Below are 14,540 nucleotides of genomic sequence, written 5' to 3'. Positions count from 1 at the left end.
CCTTCCTTCCTTCCTTCCTTCCTTGGTTCCCTCCCTCCCTCCCTCCTTCCTTGGTCCCTCCCTTCTTTCCTCAATCCTTATGCTTTGGAACTAGGGTATTTGGCACCTCTGAGTGTCGTATGAATTTATTTCCTTAAATTAGATGTTATATTACAGGAGCCTAGGTCTTTGGTTGGGAGAGACAGAGGGGGAAAAAAGAGTACCTTTGAGAAGGCGCACTGGAAAATTTCTAATTTAGGTCACCTGGGAGCAACCCAATACGGCCTAGAAAGATAGCTCACTCCCTTAAAAACAAACAAACAAACAAACAAACAATCAAACACACACACCACCGCAGGCTTCCATCAAACCACTGCAAAGCATTGCTGCAAAGCTCAAGAACAGTTTTCATCCATTCACTGGGCTTTGGCTAACAGACGCGCCACCTGAGAGCCGGATCTGTGAGGGCTGCTGGGCAGCAGGGCGGCGGGCCTGGTCTCCACGCTGATGCATCTCCCCTAAGTTCTAGACCCATCTGCACAGCCCCCTGGTCACGTCTCCATGATGTCCAAGAGGCGAATATGCAGGCCCAGCATGGCAACCGAACGCCTGCTCCACCCTCCCCACCAGCACTGCCGCAGGAAAGGGAATGTCCCTTCTTCACTCACTTGCTCAGTCAAAACCCCAGTGCCATCGTCTGCTGTTCTCTCTCTCACATCCTAAATGAGGCACCTACATTTTCCATCTGGAAAAACTCTGATTATCTTGCTCATTTTGTTGTAGAACAAGAATAAACTTTTCTGAATTCCATGGAACTCTACCTAGTAATGGCATGGGAATGGAAGGTAGGAATGTGTCATTATGACACGGCACGGCAATATGTAAGACACATGACCACTTATTTACCAAACTCAAGCTTATTTGAAGGCTCACACACTGGCTTAGGAGAGTGAGTGCCGGCCCCTCTGAGCTGAGAGGCTGTGAGCAGGGTGTGTGGGCCGCGGGGCGCTCCCTGCTGTGCAGTGTCCACACCTCTGCAGAGGGCGCCACAGCACAAGGCCGACTGCTGTCACTCAGGCCTCGTCAAGGTTGCACTTGCAACAAGCTAACTCTGGAGATAAGGTGTGCTGCCCTCCGACAAAGAGAGTCCGGCCTCAGCTCAGCCCTGCCCGCCCCTCGGCCCCTGTACATGCAGGCCTTCCCCAGGCCCTGGTGTCACCCACAGGGACTTCGTGTGGAGAACTGACTGGCACCAACATGAAGGACTTCACCCTGAGTAAGAAAGCCCTTGGTCTCTGACCCGAGAGTCAGGTGTCTTCTGCAAGAATCCATGAAAATGTAACAGCAACGTGTTAACCTGCTAGTGAGGGGAGACCCCACACTTCACCACTCAGGCCCCCTGTTAACCTGCTAGTGAGGGGAGACCCCACACTTCACCACTCAGGCCCCCTGTTAACCTGCTAGTGAGGGGAGACCCCACACTTCACCACTCAGGCCCCCTGTTAACCTGCTAGTGAGGGGAGACCCCCACACTTCACCACTCAGGCCCCCTGTTAACCTGCTAGTGAGGGGAGACCCCACGCTTCACCACCCAGGCCCCCTGTTAACCTGCTAGTGAGGGGAGACCCCACGCTTCACCACCCAGGCCCCCTGTTAACCTGCTAGTGAGGGGAGACCCCACACTTCACCACCCAGGCCCCCTGTTAACCTGCTAGTGAGGGGAGACCCCACGCTTCACCACCCAGGCCCCCTGTTAACCTGCTAGTGAGGGGAGACCCCACGCTTCACCACCCAGGCCCCCTGTTAACCTGCTAGTGAGGGGAGACCCCACGCTTCACCACCCAGGCCCCCTGTTAACCTGCTAGTGAGGGGAGACCCCACGCTTCACCACCCAGGCCCCCTGTTAACCTGCTAGTGAGGGGAGACCCCACGCTTCACCACCCAGGCCCCCGCTGCAGAGCAGGCACAGCACCATGGCCAATGGAGGCCACAGAGACTGCTGCCCGGGAATCCCAGCCAGACAACCAATGGGTGGATTTCCAGAATTCTGGGGACCTGCTGCACGATTATAGGGATTAATTAAATAATAACTTTGTGCTCTAATCATTTTTCCTTTCCAAGAAAAGATGTTAAGTTTTTCTTCCTTTTATTACCATTTTACTTAGTTAAAATTAAACATAGCAAATCATCCAGTCCAATCATCGGCCAGTCCCTGCATCAGCGGCTGTGCTCAGATTTCCTCTCTGCTGCCTGGGAGGAGGGACAATACCCAGATCCCAGAGCCCAGTGGGCGGAGGCTTGCAGGGCTGTGAGGAGCGGCCAGACTACCCACCCACAGCCACTCCCTTGGCGGGCCTTTCCACCTGGGCTCCACCTCTGCCTGATCTTGAGTGTAAGTTGAAAACAAGAGAGACAGCTTATATTTTATGTAACATTACCGACGTTATTTATAATTTTATAATATTTTAAAATTCTCACCCAAGGAGTGAGGATATTTTTTCCATTGTTTTTAAAGAGAGTGGGAGGGAAGGAGGAAAGGCGGGGTTGGGGGGAGAGAAACATCCATGTGATAGAGCTTCAACCCACCTTCATGGAGCTGCACCCTGCGGAAGGGGTTCATATGTGGGAAACAGGCCTCTGTGATCCATCTCCAGCACAGTCACCTTTTAATGGAAATGGTTACTGAATGTTCCCAGGGCAAACCGGATGTAGGGAGGAGGGGAAAGGGTTTAGAACTCTGTAGTGACCAGCAGCACATTTTCCAAGAAGATCTGCCTGCCACAACTAGACAAAGAGAGGTGGAGGCAACTAGAAAAGGCCTCAGCCCATTTTTAAAAAATAACCCAATCGAAGATAATAAGACCTAGGCGATGTATGGGGAAAACTGTTTACCCCATAGTCCTCAGCCAATGAGGAACCGGGGGAGGGACTCTCGCACATTAGGGACAAAAAGCCTGTGATCACTGCTCTGTGTGAGCCTGTTCAGCCAGACACCCGCTCTTTCAAGACCACACTGACAGTCTCGTTTCGCCACACTTCTGTCTCCAAACCTACTAACTGAATTCAGACAGGTGAGCGTTTCTCACAGTTATGACAGTCTCACAATAGGTTTCCTCCTGGTAAAGGTAATGACGTTGCTGGGAGAAAAATACTCTACTCACCAGAATGAAGACAGTGAAGAATATGACGACAATTGCAGCCGTAATGAAGAGCTTTTTCCGGGGAAACACAGCAGCAGGAAGGAGAAAGACCAGCGCAAAGCAGATGGCCCCTCGGAGCCCTCCATAGGCAATGATGAACTGGTCCTTAAAGGTCAGGGGAATTGTCCGGAACCAGTTAATGGCCTGAGTCAGGACAAAGACACCTGAGAAGGAAAACAACCAAAACACCAGCCTGTGTGAGCCAGGTGTGTGAGCGCGAAGACTCCCTTCTGTGCTTCTGTGGCAGGGAGGGGACTGAGGCACAGGCTCTGACCCCCTTCCTCTCCTTGCTCCTGCGACCAGGCTCTTGGAAAAAGCTCCTGGGTTCAAGTGTGCACTCAGAGGAGTCAAGAAGGTTAAGTTGACTTATAACGAAGGCAGGAAGATGCCAGAGGAAGAAAGAACAGAACAGGCAGAGGGGGAAGAGAAGAAAGAGGACACAGAGGAGGACGAGAAGGGGATGGGGAGCATGAAGACAGGAAGGAAGATGCAGCGGCAGCAGCAACAGCAGGGAGGGCGAGAAGGAAGTCCCGCTCTTTCAGTGAGTTGATGGGTGTTCTTTGGGGCAACGTGCTCCTCACCCAGTGCTCTCCAGATCAGGCAGAAGGCCAGCGTGAAGCCGACGAAGGCCCAGTTCCACTCGTGGTTCTTCCCCACGGTGGACACGCCCATGAAGATGAAGATCAGGGTCTCGCTGACACTGCTCAGCATCTTCATGAAGTACTTGATGGTCGTGTAGGATTTCTGAGACACATTTTCCTCCACGTACTTGTTCATAGTCATTGCACAAGTGGTGATTCTGCAGGGACAGATTCAGCTGCCATCAGTGACTCTCATCAGAACATGAGTGGCACTGAGAGCTAATCATGGCCCACCCTTCTGCCCTTCTGCCCACGGCCACAGCATCATCACCGATTTCTGTGATCGGACGTGGTTTGCCTCCTTGGGAATCCTGCTTCTCTGGAGGCCTCATCGGTACCCATGGTCTGAACCCCTCGACTTCACCCAGCTTTGTCCCTGCCGTCGTCTTGCTCCAGATCCACATGATCAAAGGTCATGGCCCTTGGCCCATCAGCTATCCTGTCAGCATCACAAAGAAAGCAAGTCCTAGGAACTGCAAACCCCTCGTCTTTCTATCTACACCACCAGTCCCACTTCTCTTCTCCTCTGGTGCCGGAAATGCCGCCCCTGCCTAAGACCCTCACCTTGAAACTATTGAACGCTCTCCCCGCCACGCCTCCTCAGCGCCCCTACCACTCAGCACCCCCATGCCACCATGTAATTGGTCACCAGGTGTTGTCTATCCCTCATCCTGGGTATTCTCCTCTCTCTCTCTCTCTCTCTCTCTCTCTCTCTCTCTCTCTGATGCTTTAATTCTGGGTCTCATTTCTACTTATCTATTATATCCACTACTGGGAAATTTTAAGTGTGCTACTAGGCTCTGAGGATTTGTAAAGGAAAGAAACCCTTTAGCCTTTTCCCAGCATTTCCAAACTCGGGACCACACGGCACCTATTTTCACACAGCCCCTTGCACACCGGTGAAGGAAGGGCTCTGGCTCAGCTCCAAGCTGGGTGCCTGAGGCTCCTCACACTGTTCTTAGGGGACAGCGCCAGTCGCACCTCCTGCCCCTCTGCACCTGGCACTGCCACCTGCCCACGCTGTCTGTCCCCCCAGCGAGCCCTGACCTGTGCTGCCTTCCGCCTCACAGCGCACAAGCTCCTCTCGGCCTGGAATGAAGCGCTTTCCCCCATTGCCACCGAGAGGGGGAAATTTCCTATGAGCTGGAAGGTAGCTTATATGGGGCGCCGTCGGGAGAGCCAGTTGCCATAAAAGTGCCCAAAGGCCGCGCCACCTGAGGGTGCTGTCTGGGGAAAGAGGACGGAATCCGAGTGAATTCCCTTCCCGGAGACATGGCCAGGCTGGCTGTGAGCTGGGAAGCTTCTTACGTTCCCACAGCTTCAGAGTTAGACCCCCAATTGGCCCGCACGCCCAGCACTGCAGGAGTCCTCCCTACCCCAGGCAGGTGTCGGGGTTTTAGGGAAATCTGCCTGAGGGCCAGCACAGGTAGGAGGACGTGGACCCAAGGGCTCGGAGTGAAGACCTAACGGTAACCACAGACCTGTGCTTGCATAAGGACACGTGGGCTCATCTCTGTGCCCAGTGAAAACAGAACAAACGCCCACCAAGCAAGGACCATGCGCTCAGCCCAATGTCACTGCCCCAGACGAGCAGGGACTCTAGCTTTAGACACAGAGAAACACAGAATTCGTGTGGTCGCCAGAAGGAAGGGTGTCTTATTAAACAGGCCAATAAACGTGGGCACCATAAACACATAGCAAAGCCTGTGGACAGCTGCGGGCTCAGATAACAATCGCCAATGTTTACAGCACCTCCGCTCCGCCGGTGCCAGGCGCTGGGCAAACACTGCGTGCACCAGGCCGTTCAGACTCCTAACGCCCGAGCGGGCTCTGTTATCACTCATTTCACAGACGAGAGAGCAAAGGCAGACGAGGCCCACTGCTCCCGACGACACTGCTGACCACCGCGGGGCCGGGGCTGCCACCAGGAAGGCTGGTTCACAACACACCCCTTGCTCTCTCCACGCTGCACGGCCCGCTCATCTCTGACCCAGGAAGGCCTTCCTCCCCAGGCAGCCCTGGCTCTGCCCTCCTCAGCCAGTCTGTCTGGTGCGTCTCCTGCGGCCGCTGTAGGAAATGACCAAGAACTGAGTGACTTGCATGACATGTGCATCATCTCACATGTGCAGGGCCCCGAAGTCCGGCATCCCTGCCACTGGACTAAAACCCAGGCTCCGGGGGCTGGGTTCTTTCTGGAGGCGCTGGGAGAGTCTGTCCTTTGCCGCTCTGTGTCTGGAGGCTGCTCGCAGTCTTTGGCTTGTGGTTGCGCCACTGGCCTCTGCCTTGTGGTCCTCATTTCCTCCTCTCACTCTGACTGTCTGCCTTCCTCTCACCAGCACCCACCTGGGTAGCCTAGCGTCACCTCCGAGCTCAAGAGCCCAAAGTGCTCACATTGGCGAAGCCCCTTCGCCCAGTGAGGGGAAGCACTTGCAGGGCTGAGGAGGAGCAGCTGTGGGCTCAGCTGCCCAGCCATCGCTGGCACTCACCTCCCTGTGGTGGTGGCCACGCCAAGGGCATGCCCCCGGAAGAGTGTGGCCAGAGCTGGTTGCTTGTTCTTGGTGACAGGAACGGGCAAGAGCTCTGTCCCACTGACTCACAGGAAATACAGGGCCCCCACAGCCTGCAGCCCGCGGCAGAGGTGGGAGCGGCCTCCCTCGAGCGAGCCTGCAGGGGGCGCCTGGCCAGCCCCACCTGAACAGAAGCCACTGGTTAACTACAGTTAACTACATCCTCCTCTGTCATATTTGGGTTAATTTTTCTTTAACCAGAATTTTAAAGGCAAGACTTTACTCAATACAAAATAATGAGGGAAAAAGCCAGAATCAATTAAGAAGCTGAATGTGTTATAGGGGAGAGGCATACCCAGCAACACAAAATACGGAGCCTTTCTGAAGTGTGGCCACCTTGAAAATTTGTAACAAAAATGATTATCCTGGCCATATTACATCTTGAAATTCTCTAATCCTATGCACACAAGGCTTAAAAATGATTTTATTATAAAGCATTTAAGCTTAGAGGCAAAAATGAAGAAAAATAAATGGCCAAATACTCACTACCCAGCTTTTCCAAATCACTTTCACCTTTTTTAAAAAAATTGAAATTCTTTATTGTTTAAAGTATTACATAAGTCTCCTTCTTCCCTCCCGCCCCCGTTGTCCCCTCCTGCTGGTCCCACCACCCAGCACATGCCCTCTCCCCACTGCTGTTGGTGTCCATTGGTTATGCTCATATGCATGCAAGACCTTTGGTTGATCTCTTACCCTCCTCCCCTTCCCTTATAGGTTGTACAGTCTGTTCGATGCTTCTCTGTCTCTGGGTCTATTTTTGTTCATCAGTTTATGTTCATTATATTCTACAAATGAGTGAGATCATGTGACATTTATCTTCCTCTGACTGGCTTATTTCACTTAGCATAATGCTCTCCATGTCCATCCATGCTGTTGCAAATGGTAACAATTCCTTCTTTTTTTACAGCAGCGTAGTATTCCATCGTGTAGATGTACCACAGTTTTTTAATCCACTCATTTGCTGACGGGCACTTAGGCTGTTTCCAAATCTTAGCTATGGCAATTGTGCTGCTATGAACTTAGTGGTGCGTATGTCCTTACTGATTGGTGTTTCTGTTTTCTTGGGATATATTCCTAGAAGTGGGATCACTGGGTCAAATGGCAGTTCCATTTTTAGTTTTTTGAGGAAACTCCATACTGTTCTCCACAGTGGCTGCACCAGTCTGCATTCCCACCAGCAGTGCAAGAGGGTTCCTTTTTGTCCTCATCCTCGCCAACACTTGTCGTTTGTTGATTTGTTGATGAGGGCCATTCTGACAGGTGTGAGATGGTACCTCATTGTCATTTTGATTTCCATCGCTCGGATGATTAGTGACTTTGAGCATGTTTTCATGTATGTCCTTCTGTATGTCCTCTTTTGAAAAGTGTCTATTTAGGTCCTTTGCCCATTTTTTGATTGGATTGTTTATCTTCCTTTTGTTAAGTTGTAGGAGTTCCCTGTAAATGTTGGAGATTAAACCCTTATCGGAGATAACATTGGAAAATATGTTCTCCCCGGCAGTGGGCTTTCTTGTTGCTTTGTTGATGGTTTCTTTTGCTGTGCAGAAGCTTTTTATTTTGAGGTAGTTTCATTTGTTTATTTTCTCCTTAGTTTCCATTACCCTTGGAGCTGTATCTGTAAAGATATTGCTACAACATATGTCTGATATTTTGCTGCATGTGAATTCCTCTGAGATTGTTATGGTTTTCCATCTTACATTTAAGTCCTTTACCCATTTTGAGTTTATTTTTGTGTATGGTGTAAGTTGGTAGTCTCATTTCGTTTTTTTTTTTCTGCATGTATCTGTCCAATTTTCACAATACCATTTAATGAAGAGACTGTCTTATCTTGACTTCATTGTATGCCCTTGCCTCCTTTGTCAAATATTAATTGGGCATAGTGGTTTGGGTCGATTTCTGGATTCTCTATTCTATTCCATTGATCTATATGTCTGTTCTTGTGCCAGTACCAGGCAGTTTTGAGAACAGTGGCTTTGTAATACAGCTTGATATCTGGTATTGAGATCCCTCCAACTTTGTTCTTCTTTCTCAGGATTACTGTGGCTATTTGGGGTCTTTTTTTTATTCCATATGAATTTTGGGGGAGTTTCTTCTAGGTCTCTGAAATATGCCCTGGTATTTTAATGGGGAGTGCATTGAATCTATAGATTGCTTTGGGTAGTATGGACATTTTAATGATGTTGATTATACCAATCCATGAACATGGTATATTCTTCCATTTGTTTATGTCTTCCTCTATCTCTTTTTCAACGTTCTGTAGTTTTTTGAGTACAGATCTTTTACCTCCTTAGTTAAGTTTATTCATAGGTATCTTAATATTTTTGTTGCAACTGTAAATGGTATTTTTTTTTTAGTTTTTCTTTCTGCGAGTTCATTATTTATACATATAAAAGCCAAGTGATCAGAATGACCGGAGCGACCAGACAACTGAAACAACCGGAATGACTGGTTGCTATGACACACACTGTGGCCAGCCAGCCGACCCTATCAGGGATGGAGCCGGCTGACCAACCTCCTGCAGCCCCTCCCCTAGGCTGGCCTGGCCCCGATTGGCCTTGCTCCGGGTGGGCCGGCTGGACCCCACCAATGCATGAATTCGTGCACCGGGCCTCGAGTTGATGTATAAAAAAGACATAGATTTCTGGGTTTTAATTTTGTATCCTGCTACATTGCCAAATTAAGTCTAGTAGTTTTTTGGTGGAGTCCTTAGGGTTTTCTATGTATAATATCATGTCATCTGCAAATAGTGACAGTTTTACTTCTTCTTTTCCAATTTGGATGCCTTTTATTTCTTCTTATCTAATAGCTATGGCTAGTACTTCCAGTACTATGTTGAACAGGAGTGGTGAAAGTGGACATCCTGTCTTGTTCCTGTTCTTAGGGGAAATGGTTTTAGTTTTTGCCCATTGAGTATGATGTTCACTGTAGCTTTGTCATATATGGCCTTTATCATGTTGAGATATGCTCCTTTGATTCCCACTTTGCTGAGAGTTTTTATCAAAAATGGGTGTTGGATTTTGTCTAATGCTTTCTCTGTGTTTATTGATATGATCATGTGGTTTTGGTTTTTCAATTTGTTTATGTGATGTGTCACACTTATTGATTTGAAAATATTTTACCAGCCTTGCATCCCTGGAATAAGTCCCACTTGGTCATGGTGTATGATATTTTTAATATATTGCTGGATGTGATTTGCTAATATTTTGTTGAGGAATTTAGCATCCGTGTTCATTAGGGATATTGGCCTGTAATTCTCTTTCTTTGTAGTGTCTTTATCTGGATTTGGAATTAGGATAATGCTGGCTGCATAGAAAGAGTTTGGAAGTGTTCCTTCCTCTTGGATTTTCTAAAATAGTTTGAGGAATATAGGTGTTAGTTCTTCTTTGAATGTTTGGTAAAACTCGCCTGTGAAGTCGTCTGGACCTGGGCTTTTGTTTGCTGGGAGTTTTTTTTATTACTGCTTCTATTTATTCTATTCAGGTTTTCTGATTCCTCCTTATTCAGATCTGGGAAATTGTATTTTTCTAGGAATTTGTCTATTTCACCCACATTGTCCAGCTTGTTGGGTGTTCATAGTATTTTCTTACAATCCTTTGTATTTCTGTGTTGGTAGTGGCTACTTCTCCACTTTCATTTCTGATTTTATTTATTTGGGTCCTCTCTCTTTGTTTCTTGATGAGTCTGGCTAATGGTTTATCAATTTTATTTAATTCTTTCAAAGAACCAGCTCTTGGTTTCATTTATTTATCTTTTTTAGTCTCTATGTTATTTATTTCTGCTCTAATCTTTATTATTTCTTTCCTTCTACTTACTCTGGGCTTTTCTTGTTGTTCTCTTTATAGTTCTTTAAGGTGTAAGGTTAAATAGTTTATTGCTGATTTTTCTTATTTTTTGAGGTATGCCTGTACTGCTATGAACTTCCCTTTCATGATTGCTTTTGCTGTATCCCAGAGATTTTGGGTTGTTGTGTGTTCATTTTCATTTGTTTCCAGGAAGTTTTTTAGTTATTTCTTGATCTTATTGGTATCCCATTCATTGTTTAATATGCTATTTAGCTCAATGTGTTTGAATGTTTTTTTTTTTACTGTAGTTGATTCATAATTTCATTCCACTGTGATTTGAGAAGATGCTTGATATGATTTCTATCTTCTTGAACGTGTGGAGACTTGTTTTGTGTCCTAACATGTGGTCTATCTTCATGAATGATCCATGTGCACTTGAGAAGAATGTATATTCTGCTGCATTGGGGTTAAATGTTCTATAAATGTCTATTAAATCCTTCTGACCCAGTGTGTCCTTTAGAGTCACTGTTTCCTTGTTAACTTTTTGTCTGGAAGATCTATCCAGTGAAGTCAGTGGGGTGTAAAGTCCCCTACTATTACTTTATTGTTGTTGATCTCTCTGTTATAGTATTCTGGAAGTTTTTTTTTTTTTTTAAATATATTTAGGTGCTTCAATATTGGGTGTATATATGTTTACCAGGGTTATATCCTCGTGTTGGATCGATCCCTTTAGTATTATGTAGTGACCTTTGTTGTCTCTTATGATGGCCTTCATTTTGAAGTCTATTTTGTTGGCTATGAGTGTTGCTACTCCAGCTTGTTTTACTTTTCTATTTGCATGGAAAATTTTTTTCCATCCCTTCACTCTCATATTGTGTGTGTCCTTTGTTTTGAGGTGGGTCTCTTATAAACAGCATATAGTTGGGTCAATGTTTTTGTATCCATTCAGCTACCCTATGCCTACTGATTAGAGCATTTAATCCATTTACATTTAGGTTATTATTTTTTTTCCTATTTATTTATTTATTTATTTATTTAAATTTCTTTATTGATTAAGGTGTCAAATATTTGTCCTCATCCCCCCATTCCCATCCCACACCCCTCCCCATGGATGCCCCAACCCCCTGTTGAACTTAACCATTGGTTAGGCTCATATGCATGCATACAAGACCTTTGGTTGATCTCTCCCCCCTCCCCCCACCCTCCCCTATCCTCCCTCTGAGGCCGATAGTCCGATCGATGCCTCCTTGTTTCTGGTTCTGTTGTTGTTCATCAGACTATGTTGTTCATCATTTCCCCTAGATGAGCGAAATCATGTGTCACTAGAGATATACTTATAAGAACTGAATGTGAGACGAGCAATAATAGTTATGCTGACAGGCAAATGAATCAGTCTGTAGTGAGTTTCTTTCTGGACCAACAGTTCTTTTGAGACCCAATATCAATGTCCACCAGTTCCTCATGTGTACATGTCGGCACTGACCCCTCAGCTCTGGATGGTGGACAAATGGTGGTAATGCAGGTCCGACTCCCTCTGCTTTGGTCTCGGCTGGACCCAGGGGCACGGCTTCACCCGGACCCAGGGGCACGTGGCCTCACCCGGACCCAGGGGGTGTGTGGCCTCACCTGGACCCAGGTGCACGTGGCTTCACCCGGACCCGGGACCCAGCCTCACCCAGATCCAGGGGCACACGGCCTCACCCAGACCCGGGATCCAGCTTCACCCGGACCCAGGGGCGCGTGGCCTCACCCGGACCCAGGGGCGCGTGGCCTCTCCCAGACCCAGGGTCGCGTGGCCTCACCTGGATCCAGGGGCCCACGGCCTCACCCAGACCCGGGACCCAGCCTCACCCAGACCCAGGGGCGCATGGCCTCACCCAGACCCAGAGGCGCGTGGCCTCTCCCGGGCCCGGGACCCAGCCTCACCCAGATCCAGGGGCACACGGCCTCGCCCAGACCCAGGATTCAGCTTCACCCGGACCCAGGGGCACATGGCCTCTCCCAGACCCAGGGTCACGTGGCCTCACCCGGATCCAGGGGCGCATGGCCTCACCTGGACCCGGGACCCAGCCTCACCCGGATCCAGGGGCACACGGCCTCACCCGGACCCGGGATCCAGCTTCACCCGGACCCAGGGGCGCGTGGCCTTACCCGGACCCAGGGGCGCGTGGCCTCACCCGGGCCCGGGACCCAGCCTCACCCAGATCCAGGGGCACATGGCCTCACCCAGACCCGGGATCTAGCTTCCCCCGGACCCAGGGGCGCGTGGCCTCACCCGGACCCAGGGGCGCGTGGCCTCTCCCAGACCCAGGGTCGCGTGGCCTCACCCGGATCCAGGGGCCCACGGCCTCGCCCGGACCCTAGGTTATTATTGATAGGTACTTATTTATATCCATTTTAATTCTGTATGGCTAAGTTTCTCTCTCTGTTTCTTCTCATTACAGTAGTTCCTTTAGCATTTCTTGTAATGCAGGCTTGGTGGGGATGTACTCCTTTAGCCTTTTTTTTTTTTTTTTGGTCTGTCTTGGAAGCTCTTTATTTGACCATCTATTTTGAATGATAGCCTTACTGGATATAGTAATATTGGTCTCAGATCCTTGCTTTCCATTACCTTGAGTACTTCATGCCATTCCCTTCTGGCCTGTAGAGTTTCTGATGAGAAATCAGGTGTCAGCCTTATGGGAACTCCTTTGTAGGTAACAGTTTGCTTTTCTCTTGCTGCCTTTAAGATTCTCTCTTTGTCTTTAACTTTTGGCATTTTAATTATGATGTGTCTGGGTGTGGGTCTGTTTGGGTTCTTCTTGCTTGGGGTTGCCAGAAGCCAATCATTGTTTTAATAATAGAGAGCTGTGGACAGGGAATCCGGAGGGCTGGTCAACTTTAATTGCTCTAACGGGTCAGAGCTAATTACTAGATATTGGTAGTTGAAGAAACCCCCACCTGTTAGTCCTAAATTCACTGATTGGCTTTTATAGGAGTTTCCTGCCTAGGGCATATGGGTGTATCCTATCATTTTAATCTTAATAAAAGGGATGGAAAAGCCAGAGCGAGTAGTAGTCCTCCCACTAGAGTTGGACTACTGCCTGGCCCCCATTTCCCAAATTAAATCTTTTCTAAAGTCTCTTTTCATTTGTGTGAGGCCTTCTCCAGAACTCGAACCCTGAACCGGAACCCTGAATCACGTGGGACGTGAAAGGGGCTTCCACATGGGGTTCTCTGTGCTTCTTGAACTTATGTGACATTTTCCTTTACCACATTATGGTAGTTTTCTGCCATTATTTCTTCAAACATATTCTCTATTTCTTTCTCCCTTTCTGTCTCTTCTGGCATACCTGCTATTTTAATATTGTTACATTTCACATTGTCCCACAGCTCCCATAAATTGTCCTCCTGTTTTTTAATTTTTTCTATTTGGTTCTCTGATTAAGTGATACTTTCAACTCTCTCTTCTAATTCATTGATTTGATCTTCAGCTTCCCCTAATCTGCTGTGTATTCCTTCCAATGTGTTTTTTATTTGTGCTATGTCATTCTTTATCTCAGACTGTTCTGTTTTCATAGTTACTATATCTTTATTCATATTGTTGAGCATCTTTACCATCATTACTCTGAACTCTGTTTCAGATAAAATTCTTATCTCTGCTTCATTTATCTCTTCTTCTGGAGAATTCTCTAATTCTTTCATTTGGGGGCTCTTTGTCTCCTCATTTTGGCTTTCTGACTTTGTGACTAGTGTTAAAGGCTGTTTCTGACTAATTAGATCAGGCAAAGATGCAAAGCCTCCAGAGACCACCTCTGTTACAGACTGATAGGATTCTGACTTGAATTGCACCCCAGGTGTGGTGAAAGTGTTTTTCAACAGGGTGGGGCAGTTGCTTCTGCCTGAAGGCTAATTGTTATTTTTAGTCACTTAACCAGTTAACTGCCACATGTCCAAAACAGAAACCATCCCCACAGGCCATGATATTTTGAATTTAATTTAAAAAATCAATTTGCAATGAATATTATAAAAATAAATATATTACTCACAATTCGGGTGTTCTTGAATATTTTCAGTTGAAAATTCTCATGAAAAATGATTTTAAAGTTGGTCAGGGCTGCCACTTAGGGAAAACATTTTTTTGACGCGCTTGGCATGTGGGAAAGGTCCGCTGTTTGTCTCTACAGATGCTTATGGCGTACATGGGTTAAGTGTCTTCAGGGCAAGTTGTTTTCCAATAAAGTGTGTCAACTGTCTTCCCCACAGGCACGGCAGATGTCTATGTGGGAAAGATGTCCTCCACTGTGTGAGGGAATGACTCAGCCCAGGAAACTTTGGGTGTCTGCCATCTGAGCTCTATCCCTTGAGTCTCCAGTCCTGGGTTCTGCTCTC

General features: G+C 47.7%; 1 protein-coding gene across 1 annotated transcript in view; it reads right to left on the bottom strand.

Annotated features, from left to right (window-relative positions):
• Nucleotides 1–14,540, bottom strand: part of SLC9A2 (solute carrier family 9 member A2) — a 125,085-nt gene that overhangs the window by 36,135 nt on the left and 74,410 nt on the right. Inside the window, exons 4-5 of the mRNA XM_079791578.1 lie at nt 3,761–3,978; nt 3,141–3,343 (exon numbers count right to left, since the gene is read on the bottom strand). Coding sequence (XP_079647704.1) covers nt 3,141–3,343; nt 3,761–3,978 — 421 coding nt within the window. The remainder of the gene's footprint in view (nt 1–3,140; nt 3,344–3,760; nt 3,979–14,540) is intronic.

Source organism: Cnephaeus nilssonii (assembly GCF_951640355.1).
Source record: "Cnephaeus nilssonii genome assembly, chromosome: 15".
NCBI lineage: Eukaryota > Metazoa > Chordata > Mammalia > Chiroptera > Vespertilionidae > Cnephaeus > Cnephaeus nilssonii.
Note: the sequence above shows the minus strand (reverse complement) of the source record. Positions and strands in the feature narration are given on the sequence as shown.